This window comes from Sturnus vulgaris, chromosome 6 (assembly GCF_052056855.1).
Source record: "Sturnus vulgaris isolate bStuVul1 chromosome 6, bStuVul1.hap1, whole genome shotgun sequence".
In the NCBI taxonomy this organism is placed as follows: Eukaryota; Metazoa; Chordata; class Aves; order Passeriformes; family Sturnidae; genus Sturnus; species Sturnus vulgaris.
In genome coordinates, this window is record NC_142248.1 from 11351757 (window position 1) to 11364499 (window position 12743).

General features: G+C 41.3%; 1 protein-coding gene across 7 annotated transcripts in view; it reads left to right on the forward strand.

The window, feature by feature from the left end:
- The window catches only part of MGA (MAX dimerization protein MGA), a 58193-nt gene that overhangs the window by 33617 nt on the left and 11833 nt on the right, over positions 1-12743 (forward strand). For 5 of the 7 annotated variants that reach the window (XM_088166986.1, XM_014869251.2, XM_014869250.2 and 2 more), the window contains 4 exons: positions 765-1391; positions 1974-2273; positions 3675-5362; positions 11727-11851. In XM_088166986.1, coding sequence (XP_088023112.1) covers positions 765-1391; positions 1974-2273; positions 3675-5362; positions 11727-11851 — 2740 coding nt within the window. The remainder of the gene's footprint in view (positions 1-764; positions 1392-1973; positions 2274-3674; positions 5363-11726; positions 11852-12743) is intronic. The other 2 variants (XM_014869253.2, XM_088166987.1) reach the window with 2 other exon arrangements.

Sequence of the window (12743 nt, forward strand, 5' to 3'; positions counted from 1 at the left end):
TTGTGTGTTTATGCAGTGTGAAAGAGCTGACTATGTTTCATTGATGGGTGAAGTCATTGCTGCATATGTGATTTAAGTAAAAAGCACCAGCTCTGGCAAAATCTGGGTTAAAAATGCTGTTTGCATAGATAACTGCAGTGTTTAAGTTGGTCTTGCTCCATAATCTCTATGCTGTTGTACTCATCTGTAGGCATCTTGGGTGATTGTAAGTGCAGTACTCTGGTCCCTTGGAGAGCAAGGGATGAGGTAAAGGATCTTCATAACAGTGATTAGTTTCCATTGGTTCAGTTTGTTCCATCCAGTTGTATCCTTCCCATCCCTTTCCCCTGTGCCTATGTAAGATGAATAGAGTAGAAGGGGGATGAAAATCAAAAAGCAGTAAAAAGGGAAAAATGACACAAACTGTTACACAGAGAATTTGAGGTTTAGAAAATAGTTGGAGCTCATTATTTCGCTTAGGTGTTTGTTTTCCTGCACAGTTAGTTAGGATTGTCTATAGTTTCACAATGAAGAACAACCCTTCAAGACCTGATTCTTTTGTGTATCTGGGAAGAAATTCAATAAAAAGCTACAGTAGTGGAATAAGGCAGAAGTCTTTCTAACATGTAAGGCATATCCAGGACTGCCATAAAGGCTTTTATTTAATTGTAAGGTACATGGGGAAAAGGAGGCTCAAATTCATGCTGAAATTACAGTTGTAGCACCTCATGAAAGGCAAAGAAGAAATATATTAAAAAATTTGACCTGCAAGTTTTTATTTGCAGCTGCCCGACCCTCACCTGGTGGTGTGTTTGCCCAGTTTGTGATAAACAAAGCAGGAGCTCTACAGCAGAAGATTCCTGGAGCGAGCACACGCCAGGCTGCCTCAGGGCGACAGTTTGTCAGTATCAAGTCCACACCTATCACGGTTATTGCTCCTGTGGTTCCTTCAGTGCCATCTCCAGCTTGCACAGTCTGTCCTGGGGTCACTGCAGCCACCACCACTTCTCCAGTTACTGTGGAAAGTACCAGTGTAGCAGCATCTACTGTGACCACTCCTAGCCAGACGAAAGCTAGTGAACCTCCCTGCTCTCCTCCTGCAACTGCAGTCACAGCTGCTCCTGCAACACCTGGAACCAGCACCTGTACTACTTCATCCACCACTCCTAGTGCTGCTGTGAGCACAACAAAAACAACAGGGATTGTTGCAGCAGTAGCAACTACATCATTCCCAAAAACTGTAACACCACCAACTGTTACTTGTGCTGTTGCCACAACATCCACTTCTACAGTTGTACTGACAACAGCTGCAGCAGCTACACCTGTGGTGACCACACTGACTTCCTCTACTGTCTCTGTTCCTGTGATACTATCAGGAGTTAATTCAAGTCCTCCACAGAATCCGAAAAGAGGTAACGCTTAGGTGCTTTGAGTTATTACTGCAAACATTTGGTTTTTTAATTCTGTTTCTTTTCATAGCTATAATACAGTCTGCATCTGGTTTCAATTTAAATATGGACTCACTTGTCGTGCCACCCACCCCCTCCCCCACTTCTAAAATAGGATAAGAAATATCATCTCTTAGGTTGCTTTTTATATTCCAACCTGAACTGGTAGTGGAAGGAAAAAATGTGACTGTCTGGTCAGTGACTGCTATGGAGGGAGCTGGAAGCCTCACACAATCCCTTGACCTATAGAAATGTATAGCACAGTTACGACTACTAGAATTTCATTTTGGCACAGAGTTCAGGAATTAGGTATGGAATTGCTGTCCTGTATCATGGTTGAAAAATGTCAGTGGAACTACACAGAAAAAACCCCAAACTGTTCTGACCTGGTTGGTTCCATGCATTCCGTGAATAAAAAGAGAAAAACTTGCCTTCAAATGAATTGAAAAGACATGCAGTTGTTTCCAAAATATTTGCACTTGTATTTATTAGGAATAATGCCTGATTTGTAGGCAGTCTCTTACAGTGTGACTTTTTTTATTTCAGAAGACGCTGTTCCACAAGCTGCAAGTAAGACTCCCCCAAAGATAACTCCTGGAACAGACAAACGTGTTGGGCCTCGGTTGCTGCTGATCCCAGTGCACCAGACACCTTCTGCTCTGCGGCCGCTGAACAGCACGCAGGTGCCACAGAGGCAGAGGATGATCCTCCAGCCTCTCAGGAGCCCTGGGGCTGTGAACCTGTTCCGACATCCCAATGGACAGATCATTCAGCTTGTTCCCCTGCAGCAGGTTCGAGCTGCCGGTGCCCAGCCCAACGTGCAGCCGGTGATGCTCCGCAATCCAGGTACAAAGTCCGGTGCTGCTTTCGTGACTGACCAGTGTGTTACTCAGAAATGAACGATGACACAAATGTCTCTGTGATGCTTTCACCTGCTGGAAGTAATTGAACTGAGTCTAATTTGGTTCTGGATGAGCAGTTGAAGAACATAGTGTAATTATTCAGATGCAATGCAACTTAAATACCATGTGTATAATATTCAGAAAGAGCAGTTAATAGCTAAGTCAACAAAATTTGGGAGCTCTGTGCAGCAAGTAAAGGAGCCTATGTGTATGAGTGGTAGTGGAGCCATGTCCATTGTACTGTCACACCTTAAAAGACCTTCATCTGGTGATTCAGAAACAATTCTTCTTGGAAAGTCTCTTAAAAAGAATGAGCTGTTATCCATGTTTTATTGGATGTGCTGCTCTATATTTGTAAGGTTCCCAGGTTGGTTAGTGTGTTTACATAAAGTATTCAGATGAAATGTTACACTACAGTACAAAATTGCCAGGTTTTTCCTCCTTAAGAGTGTGAGAAGAAAAATAAGTGTGATTTTCAGCTCTTTCTCTAGTACACAGTTGAAGACAGGGTTGGAAAAGTTGGGTATGCTGTTGTACATATTTGTAAATTCTAACCCAAATGTACTTTAAGTGCAGGTTTACTCTATAGTAGAACCTTTTCTACTGTTCTCCCTGTATCAAAACACATCTCAAAAAGAGGGAGATAGAGTGGGGTGGAAGGAGAGTGGAAGTAAGCACAGTAGATAAAACCGGGGAGGAGAGCAAACAATGCTGAGCTTTAGTTGAGGTTTCAGCATGAGGTATAGTAAAGAATCAGTCAACAAGTTTATTTAATTTCTTTCTGTTTTGAGGCTCTTGCTGACCAAGAGAAACTAGTTACCAGTGGTAATATTTTTCCTCCTTGTGCACCGAGTGTTGAAATGCTGCAGAAGAATTCATGAAGGTGAAAAAGATGGTGGTATAATTGTGTAATTTTGACACAAAAGGTTTCTTCTCTTTGGAAGTCTTTTTCTGAGAGAAGAAAAGATCTTAAAATTAAGTACTATTTTTTACTTTCTTTTTTATTTTGAAAAACCCCAATTTCCTTGTTTTCCAGTAAATGTAAAATGGGAAAGTAAAATGCAGGACTTTCAATTATCTGTTCTTTTTGATCAAAGAGCTTAATGACATTAAGTCTGTTAGTTTAAGAGTGGCCAATTCATTTATTGGGATGTTACTTAAAAAAATTCAAGTTTATATGTCTTTATGCAGGGCCAACTTTTCCACTGAGAACTTGTGGTCAAATACCTGATTCCATTGTGATCCTTGAGAGTGGTGTCTGCTTCTAGTACAGCATCAAATACTAAAACTAGAAGAAAAAAGTTGCTTTAAGAAAGTCTCAGTTGATGTTTTGTTTTTCTCACAGGATCTATTGTAGGGATCCGGTTGCCTGCACCCTCCAAGCCTCCAGAGTCACCTGTTTCTCCCACTTCCTCTGTGTCTTCCACTTCTCCTGCCTCAAATTCAGCTGTACAAACTGCAGTACCCAAGTTATCTCCCCCATCCAACCCAACCACTCAAGCATCTTCTCTTCTTCCTTCAGTAACAAGTTTTGTATCACAGGCAGGCACTTTGACTCTGAGGATCTCTTCCTCTACTGCCAGCAATGTCACAAACCAAACAACCTCTGAGTCTAAAATAACCTGCAGCTCAGGTGGTCTGCCAGCCACCACTGCTAATCTCATACCTTTACAGTCTGGAAGTTTTGCTTTACTTCAGCTCCCAGGACAGAAGACTGTGCCAAACTCTATTCTTCACCATTTTGCATCTCTTCAGATGAAGAAGGATTACAGGAAAATATGCAAGAAAGAGGACTCAGGTGCTGCTCAGCAGAAGGAGAATGAGAAGGCTCCATGCTCAGGTGACACGGAGGTTACAGAGTCTGATGTCACAGTGCCAGATGCAAAGCAAGAAGAAAATGAGGTGTCAATTAACCAGGCAAATGCTGTTGAAGAGTCAGCATCTAGCACACCTAGCAGTGATAGAAATTCCACTACGTTTGAGGTATTGGAGAAGAACTTAAAGGTGCTAGAGAGTTCTTGTGATGACAGCTTTTCTTCCCAGCATGATGTTTCTGCAGATGTCGTATCATCTGACCATTCGTACATCAGTGAGAAGCCAAATGATGAGGAAGAAAAAGGAGATTCTGAAGAAACAGAGGATTCTGTCAGTTCTGAATGTGCTGTGGAGGCAGTTTCAGCCAACTCTGAAACTGTTTGTGGGTCATCAGATGAGTCTTCAGTTGCTCTTCTGAAAAATGCACATTCACAGAGCCTTGAGAATCAGGAGACTGCACAGTTGAAGAACCATGGGAAGGAGCAAACACGTGCTGAACAGAAGAAACGAATAAAAGAGGAGGAAGGAGATGCACAGACAGAGATGGAGGAGGACAACAGAGCAAGATCTGGGCAGTTGTGTAGTCAGCAAGAGCAGGATAGACAGCTAAAGATCAAGGAGGAACAAAGAGAGACTGAACTGTTTGAGAACAAACAAGAATTCCAGGGTGATGCTGCACAGACAGATATGGAAGGGAGGGAGTACAGGGGCTCTACAGAAGTGGAAAACATAGGAGAGAAAACAAGAAGTAGGTCTGAAATTGGTTCTGCAAAAGAACAGGATAATGCTTCAGAAGAGCATACAGTCGATTCAGAGGAAGGCAAAGGAAATACAGCTAGGCAGGAGGGCAGTAACAGCAAAGAACGAGGTGCTTGTGATTCTCTGGAAGAAATGAAAACAGGCCATGATATTCTAACACATGTTAACAGTTCTTGGAGCAAAATATCTAGCATTGTACCCCCTTTAGAAAATAGAAGTGAAGTGGATAACAAAGCTGATACATCAGAGAAGAGTGACTTCCTGACAGCACCAGAAGAGAGGGCACACAAAAAGGGCTATGTGCCCACTATTGATATAACTGCTGATGATATGGAAGAGGATGAAGAAGATGATGATGAGGAGGAAGAAGAGGATGAAAAAACTGATGATTCTGCTGATGAGATGCTGGATGGTGCTTCTGACTTCCCAAGTGAAGAGGAAGTAGATGTTGAAAAAGTGGTAAGCATTTAACTATTTATGAAGGGGTTTTTTGGTTTTTTTTTTAATTGACCAACTAACATGTCATAACTCATGGACTTGAAGGACAGAGTATGATGTTTGTGTTTTGGACTTCAGTTTCTTTAGGAAATATAAATTGTGGTTCAAAGTGGAAATGCCTTTTATCTTAGTTGCATGCTTTTTTTTAGGTAGCAGTGTAGTGGCCTTGTAGAAATTGCCTGTTTTTCAGATAACAGGAGTTATATTGAGCAATCTGTAGTAGAACTGTTGCAGGTTGTCTTCCTCCAGTATTTACTTATTTGTAATGTGACTTAATGATCCAAAAACGTAGTGGCCAATCTATAATTTCTTATTTTAAGATATTTTCTTCCATTTAGTTTTTGTAGCCTTAGTTAACATTTATTTCTGGTAGAAATATTTGAATCCATCCTTAAATTCCTTTTTTAACTTAAAATAGTATTTGAGGTTTAAATAGTATGTGAGAGCTGTCATTCCTTATTTGATAGAAAGCAAATAGCTTCAAAAGTCACAGAATAAGGATAAAACTTTGTGATTAGTGTAGCTGAGATACACTTAGATTTTATTGGTCATAAAATTCCCATCAAATTTAACCCAAAAATTAAAATAAAGTAATCCAATGTGTAATTCCTGTACTTCTTACATATCACTACATGACTTAAGAAACAGTTCATTGTTACTTAAAATTATGAAGCTGTTGTTTCATGGATCAGTCAAATGGACACATGAACTAAGCCTTTTCTTGGAATGAGATACAAGTGGAAATAGGTTAAACTGGAGAAGAGTTGAAGAACAGACAAGTTAAAAACAAGAGAGATAATGTTCATGTCTTCAGCACAGAATTCTTTTAGTCCTTTTGTGTTAATGTAGTCCTCTTGCAGTTGAAAATCAAACTAGAGTTCTTTGGTACAAACAGGTCTAGAGGATTCCTAGAACACCTGGGCGGTAACTTCTTGGTGCTGGTGCTACAGGAGCCAGCTGGGAAAGGTGTGCTCCTTGAACTGCTGCTGGTAAGAGAGAGGGGTCTGTGAGTGAAATGGCAGTTGGCTGCTCTCTTGGCCACAGCAGCCACAAAACAATCGAGCTCAAATCTCTGCTGATGGGAGGAAAAGTGACACCAAGATTTCAGCCCTGGATATGAGGAGAGCAGACTTCAGACTGCTGGGGGAACGAGTTAGGAATGTCCCCGAGGCTACCCAGCTAGCTGACCAGTGGAAGCCAGTTGATTTAATCCTTTTGGATTTCAGTGAAGCTTTTGATACTTTCTCTCACAGGATCCTTCTGGACAAAATGTCCAGCACTCAGCAGAATAAACACATCAAGTGATAGGTGAGCGACTGGCTCATGGGTCAGGTGTGAAGGGTGATAGTGAATGGGGTGACGTCAGACTGGTGACTGGTCACTAGTGCTGTTCTGCAGGGCTCCATCCACCCTGTGCTCTTCAGCAGCTCCAGAAATGACTTGGAGGCAGGACTGGAAGGGATGCTGTGTAAGTTTGCCAGAGATGCAAACCCGCAGGAGCTGTTGACTCTCAGAGGTAGAAAGGCCCTGCAGAGAGACCAACTGCATAAAGTTTAACAATGGCAGGTGTCAGATTCTGCACCTGGGACAGGGCAGCACTGGGTGTACAAACAGCCTGGGGAACGAGAGGCTGGAGAGCAGTGCCATGGAAAGGGACCAGGGGGGTTCTGGTCTGTGGCAAGTTGGATGTGGGTCAGCAGTTGCCCCAGGAGGACCAACCCTGTCCTGGAGGCCATCAGGCCCAGCATGGCCAGCCAGGCAAGGGAGGGGATGTCCTGCTCTGCTCTGCACTGGGGCAGCCTCACCTCCAGTGCTGGGGGCAGTTTGAGTTTTATACACATACTGTGGCATATTTAGCCACAATATAAGAAAGATATAAGAAACTACTAGGGTGTCCAAAGGAGGGCAACAAAGATGGTGAAGGATCTTGAGGAGGAGCTGTATCATGAGTGACTGAGTTTGCTTGGTCTGTTCAGCCTGGAGGAGACTGAGGGGACACCTCCCTGCAACTTCCTCACAAGGGGAAAAGGAGGGGCAGACACTGATCTCTGTGGTAACCAGTGGCAGAATCCTAGGGAATGGAGTGAAGTTGTGTCAGGGGAGATTTAGGCTGCATGTTAGGAAAGGGTTTTTCACCCAGAGGGTGAGTGGGCACTGGAACAGGCTCCCCAGGGAAGTGGTCACAGCACCAGCCTGACAGAGTTCAAGAGTTTGGACAATGCTTTCAGGCACATGGAATTCTTGGGAATAGTGCTGTGCAGGGCTGAGATATGGACTTCAATGATCCTTGTTGGTCTCTTCTAAGTCAGGATATTCTGTTATTCCATAATAGCCAAGTGAACAGCTCTGGCTTATAGAGAATCTCTTCAACTTCCAGAAACACTGACTAATCAGGTCATATTCCAGCTCGACAAGATGATAGTATCTCAGCTGCATGAAGATGAGTAAACTGAATACAGATATACAGATGTTATTTCTGAAAGTTCTTTTAGGTTGAAAACTGAATTGTTGCTGTCTTGTCTTCATTTGGGTGATGGCAGTTTCATATGACCTTTATCCTGTAATAACTTGAGCAGAGTTGTCATCAAGTTTTGAGAACCACTGTTAATTCATTCCTGATGCCAGATAAACTTTCCAGATATGGTAGTCTTAGGAATTTGTTGATAAACCAACAGTAGTGCCTAGGTCACAGAGTAGTCTTCTTATCAGGGTTGATGTTTGAAAACTGTTTTCTTTCATCCTGCAAATGGGTGATAAAGCAAAAGAGTAATATTAGAGATTATGAGAAATGTTTGTTTTGGAAGAAACATATTGCACAGGTTTTGACTAATATGGTTTGGAAAGCAACCTAAGGGTATGTCTTCACTGCAAGCCCACACGAATATGATAAGCTAACCTTGGTTCTAGAGCAGTAAAGCTGAGGAATGACATCTCAGAGGACTCTAAAAGCCTGTCTGGATTTTGGATTGGTTAATCTTCGCTGTTAGCAAGTTGAGTTAGCACGTCAATGCCTAATGGAGAAAACAGTTTTGGATTTAAATGTGTTGTTTTTCACTGGGATGTACTCTTCTCTCATCGTAGTGCTTACAAGACAGGCTGCACTGGTATCGTTTGTCAGACTGGATAAAGTCAGATCATGTAAACAGGCTAGTAGAGGATGTTTATCTGCTTTATTAAACTAGTGGAAACAAAGAAGCAAAGACTACATGCATGTCCACTAATAGTTTTGTTTAGTGGAAATACTTAAGACAGCTCTTCTTCCACTGGTTCGGAATGTAGATTGGTTCTGGTTGCTCAGCAAATGGCCATTTAAAACCTTAGAGAACTCCAGTGAGAGTCAGAAAGATTGCTGCCTACATGTAGTAGCTATTACTGTTTATTTTTTAGCACGTTTTTTCACACTGGTTAATTGATCTTAGTTTTGGACATCAATGCTCTTCAGATTACCTTCTTACCTTGTGCTGACTTTGTGTCCTTGACATAGAGACTTTTCTAGTTTCATGTGCTCAACAGAAGGTTCATGAAATGGTATCTTAGCCCTTTTCCATTTCCTACCTTGAGTAGCATCAGGAGAGACTTAGGATGGTTAATCATTGTGGGTTTGGTGATATGAATAAAGCCTTCTGGGAGTATCTGTAGAAGCAAACTAATGAGTATCAGGACCTGCTGTCTGAACAAATTCAAGTGCAGTGGTTTGGGAGGTGATGTTAAACTCTTGATCTCCAAGGCATGATGATTGCACACGGAGTTCCTGCTGAGAAGGACTGCTTGGCCTGGCCTAAGTCACAGACTGGCTCCCAATTGTTCACGAGTCCTTGTTGGCATAAGCCAAGACTATGCCAAGGGTTGTTGTGGTATCGTACTGCTGCAGATAAAGAGTCCCTTACTACTAAACACAGCTTCTGTGTCTGGCAGGATGCTGCATTTTAAGAGTTTAAAAGTGTTTTTCAGTCATTCTTTTCCTGAGCCAAACATTGAAATTTTAAGGACTGTTATCAATTATTATAAAATGGTAAGTTTAATACAAAGTGCAAGTGATACATTTTGTGGACAATATAAATTCTAACAGTCTCTTGCATGTTGTCAGCTTTTAGTTCAGACCATGTGTGAAACCTGCAGATATTGTAGCATAGAAGGCAGCTCAAGAAATTACACATTTACTTGGGTAATGTATGATGACGTCCACTGTCATCTAACCTCCTCCCTCAGCACTGTCCCTGAGGATCCTCTACCATCAGGCAATTTTCTCTTTAGGTAATAGCAGTAGGAGTTTAGGCTGCTAGGAACAGACAAAAATCAGAGGAGAGAGCTTGGAAACAGGCATTGAAATGCAGAGAGGGAAAAGTGCTGTCATTTCCATTACAACTTCAGGACTCTGTTGTAGAATGGTATTGCTCCTCTGGTGTCTTCATTCCATAAGATACTTTACTTAACAGCATTTAGAATTTATGTAACTACAGGAAGTAATTTGGAAAGACTGAAAGTAGTATGGATTGACTGATGCTAGAAAGGTAGGGCTGCCACAAGCATCCTCAAGAATCATGCTGGGATATGGATAAGGTTCAGCCCATGGCACACTGGCAGTACTTCTATAGGAGTAGAATGTTAGTTCTTAATGTTAGAACTACTTACTTCTGGTGATCTTCATGATTGTGATATTTTTCCTGTTGCTAAGAATTCAGGGTAGAGAGGAGAGATTTACCAACCAGAAATATTTTTTCCTTTGTTGGTAGATGTAAGAATGAAAAAAATAAATACTTCTGTTTTTCATATGTCCACATTCTGAATGTGTAAACTTAAAGATGTTAAGTTCTTGGTGGGCCGCAGAGTTGTTTACTTCTGTGGGTTTTTGTCCATCTTTCATGAAAAAGATGCCACATACTGGGTTTTGAACACCATTTTTCTAATATGATAGCATGCAGAATGTTTCAGTTCTAGAGCAGCTCTAGCCTGGATAATTGCTATCAACCCTTTGGTTAGCCCAGTATAACTTATCAGCAGTGAAAACTTTTATGACAACAATGTTTCTATGGTTAGCTAATGTCCTGGGGTGCTTTTCCTCTTACTCTCTGGATTGTAGCATTTTTCCACTACCCTGCCTGGCCATGGTTCCTGCAATGTAATGTCCAAATGTGGTTAAGACAGGGTAGTCCTGCCCACTGAACAAAACCAGTGTGCATCTCTTGCATGTAAGGGTCACAGAAATGGTGCTGCATAAAGTGGAAAAGCTTAGAGAAAATGTCAGGAAGCTTTCAGCATCAAGGTGGATTTATGAATGACCCAGGAGAACAGGCAAGACTCTGAAGTGCTCTTTGTATAAAGAGATAGATCAGTGTTGCCACTACCTCTTGTACATGCTGTATTTTCAATGTAATGGCAGTATCTGTTCAGTAGTTCTGTGCTTTAAATAGTATCTTTGAATAGTTTTTGTTTAGTCAGGGTAGTTTGGGAAACTGGGTGAAATAGAGTAGAGAATTTCCTTGCTTAAGGAGAAAGAGTTCTTTGTTCTGTAATCAGACCAAAGATTATAATGTAAAAAACTTTACTAAAAATTGTAATACAAAACAATTGGTTGAATAGACGTGTTTTCTTGGGAGAGGGGTATCACCTGGACTTACAGATTACCGCAGGATTGATATTTAATTCTTCTCACTGCTACAGAACTGCAGTTGTTCCTTATCTCTCTCTTCACAAAGTAGCAAGTTTTCTTGGTCAGGCAAGCATGGAGAAAACATACTCTTCAGAATATAATAAATATTTTAAATGATTGGGCAGCATTTTGGCAGCATTTTGGAGAGCTAAAATCTTACTCTTGTAAGATATACTCTTGTATATTATGTAAGCAGTTTACTATGTGATCCAAAGAAACCTGACAGTATGATATTCTGACTTTTGCTGTCTTAGGTATGAGACACACTAAGGTGGTAACTATTTTAAATTCTGTAAAAAGTCACATTAGCAAGAGTCTACGGTAGTAGGTTGTAAAAGCAGTTTAATCTTACTGGAAAACAGAGGCAGGAAAACTCTGCCCTGTGAAAGCTTTTTTCTCACCCATAATAAGAACATAAACTACAGAGATGGGTTCTGCCTTTACCAAAACACATTTTACAGAGTTGCTAGTGGGAGGAATTCCTGGAGGTGACAGTTAGAGTAACCCCCTGCTTAGCACTGTTTATTGGCCAGTGTAGCTGGAGATGTTGATTCCCTGATGGTTCTAAATGTTATAATGTAAATCTCATTTGAGACTGAAGTGAAACTGTTTTGGCCTGAGCGCTGTTGCTGAGTAGATACTCATTTTAAAAAAACAAAACAAAACCTGTTCCAGGATGCGTGTGAATACAGAGAGGATGACGAGCAGGTGGACATTGAGACCGTGGAGGAGCTTTCAGAGAAGATTAACATTGCCCGTCTGAAGGCCACAGCTGCTCATATCGAACCCTCCGACCAGAAGTAAGCACCCCTGGGGAGCACTGCACGCAGTTGTGTATCCTGCTGCTGGGCTGGCACCGAGTGGTCCCATCAAAATACAGCTGCAATGTGATGGCAGGATAAAGCAAGGCTTCTGTCATGCCTTCCTCAGCACTGGGGCTTTCCAGTGTCTGTGAGGATGGTGCTGGCAGCACTAAGAGTAGTTTCAAGGTGTCTTAGCCTTTTTCATTTTCCCCTCTAATTAATTTGTTTATGGGGATGTATCTTATAATGTAAAATTAATGAGTGAATAGCCTCCCTTCCTGCAAACTGAAAATCAGCAGGGTTGTCTTTGTTTTAAATGTGATTCTGCAAGCTTTGTTTATTCTTCCTGGTGGACTTCTGGGCAGGAGCAGTCATTAGGTTAATCCTTGACCCTGTAAATGAAAGATTTGTCTTTGGGACCATTGCCCCAGCAACGAAAGTATTTTCTTACTGACATACAGTCTGCCATGGTTGGATAGCTTGGCTTAATTTTTTTGATTGGTTTGTTTTTGTTGCTGTTGCTGCCCTTGCATTTATAATGACAAAGGCAAAATAAAAACATGGCTTACTTGAGGAATGTAATGATAGTCATGGCTGTTTCTCAGTTATATCAAACAAAAGAATGGGGAACATTGCATCTATAATTCTTTTTGTTTGAAGAAATTTTTTAGAAACTGATGAAACAGTTCGGTGCTATTGTATATCTACCAGAGAGTTACCTCTTTTTTCCTCCCCTTTAAGGATAACAGCTCAACTTTTATCCTTAGGTGGTGATTTTGCTTTAAATTTTGAAGATCTTTCGGTGAGAGAGAAAAACAGATGTCACATTTTGTAAAAAATAATTTTCAAATGTGTGTTTTCTCTGTTTTGTTGCAGCTCCTGAGATATG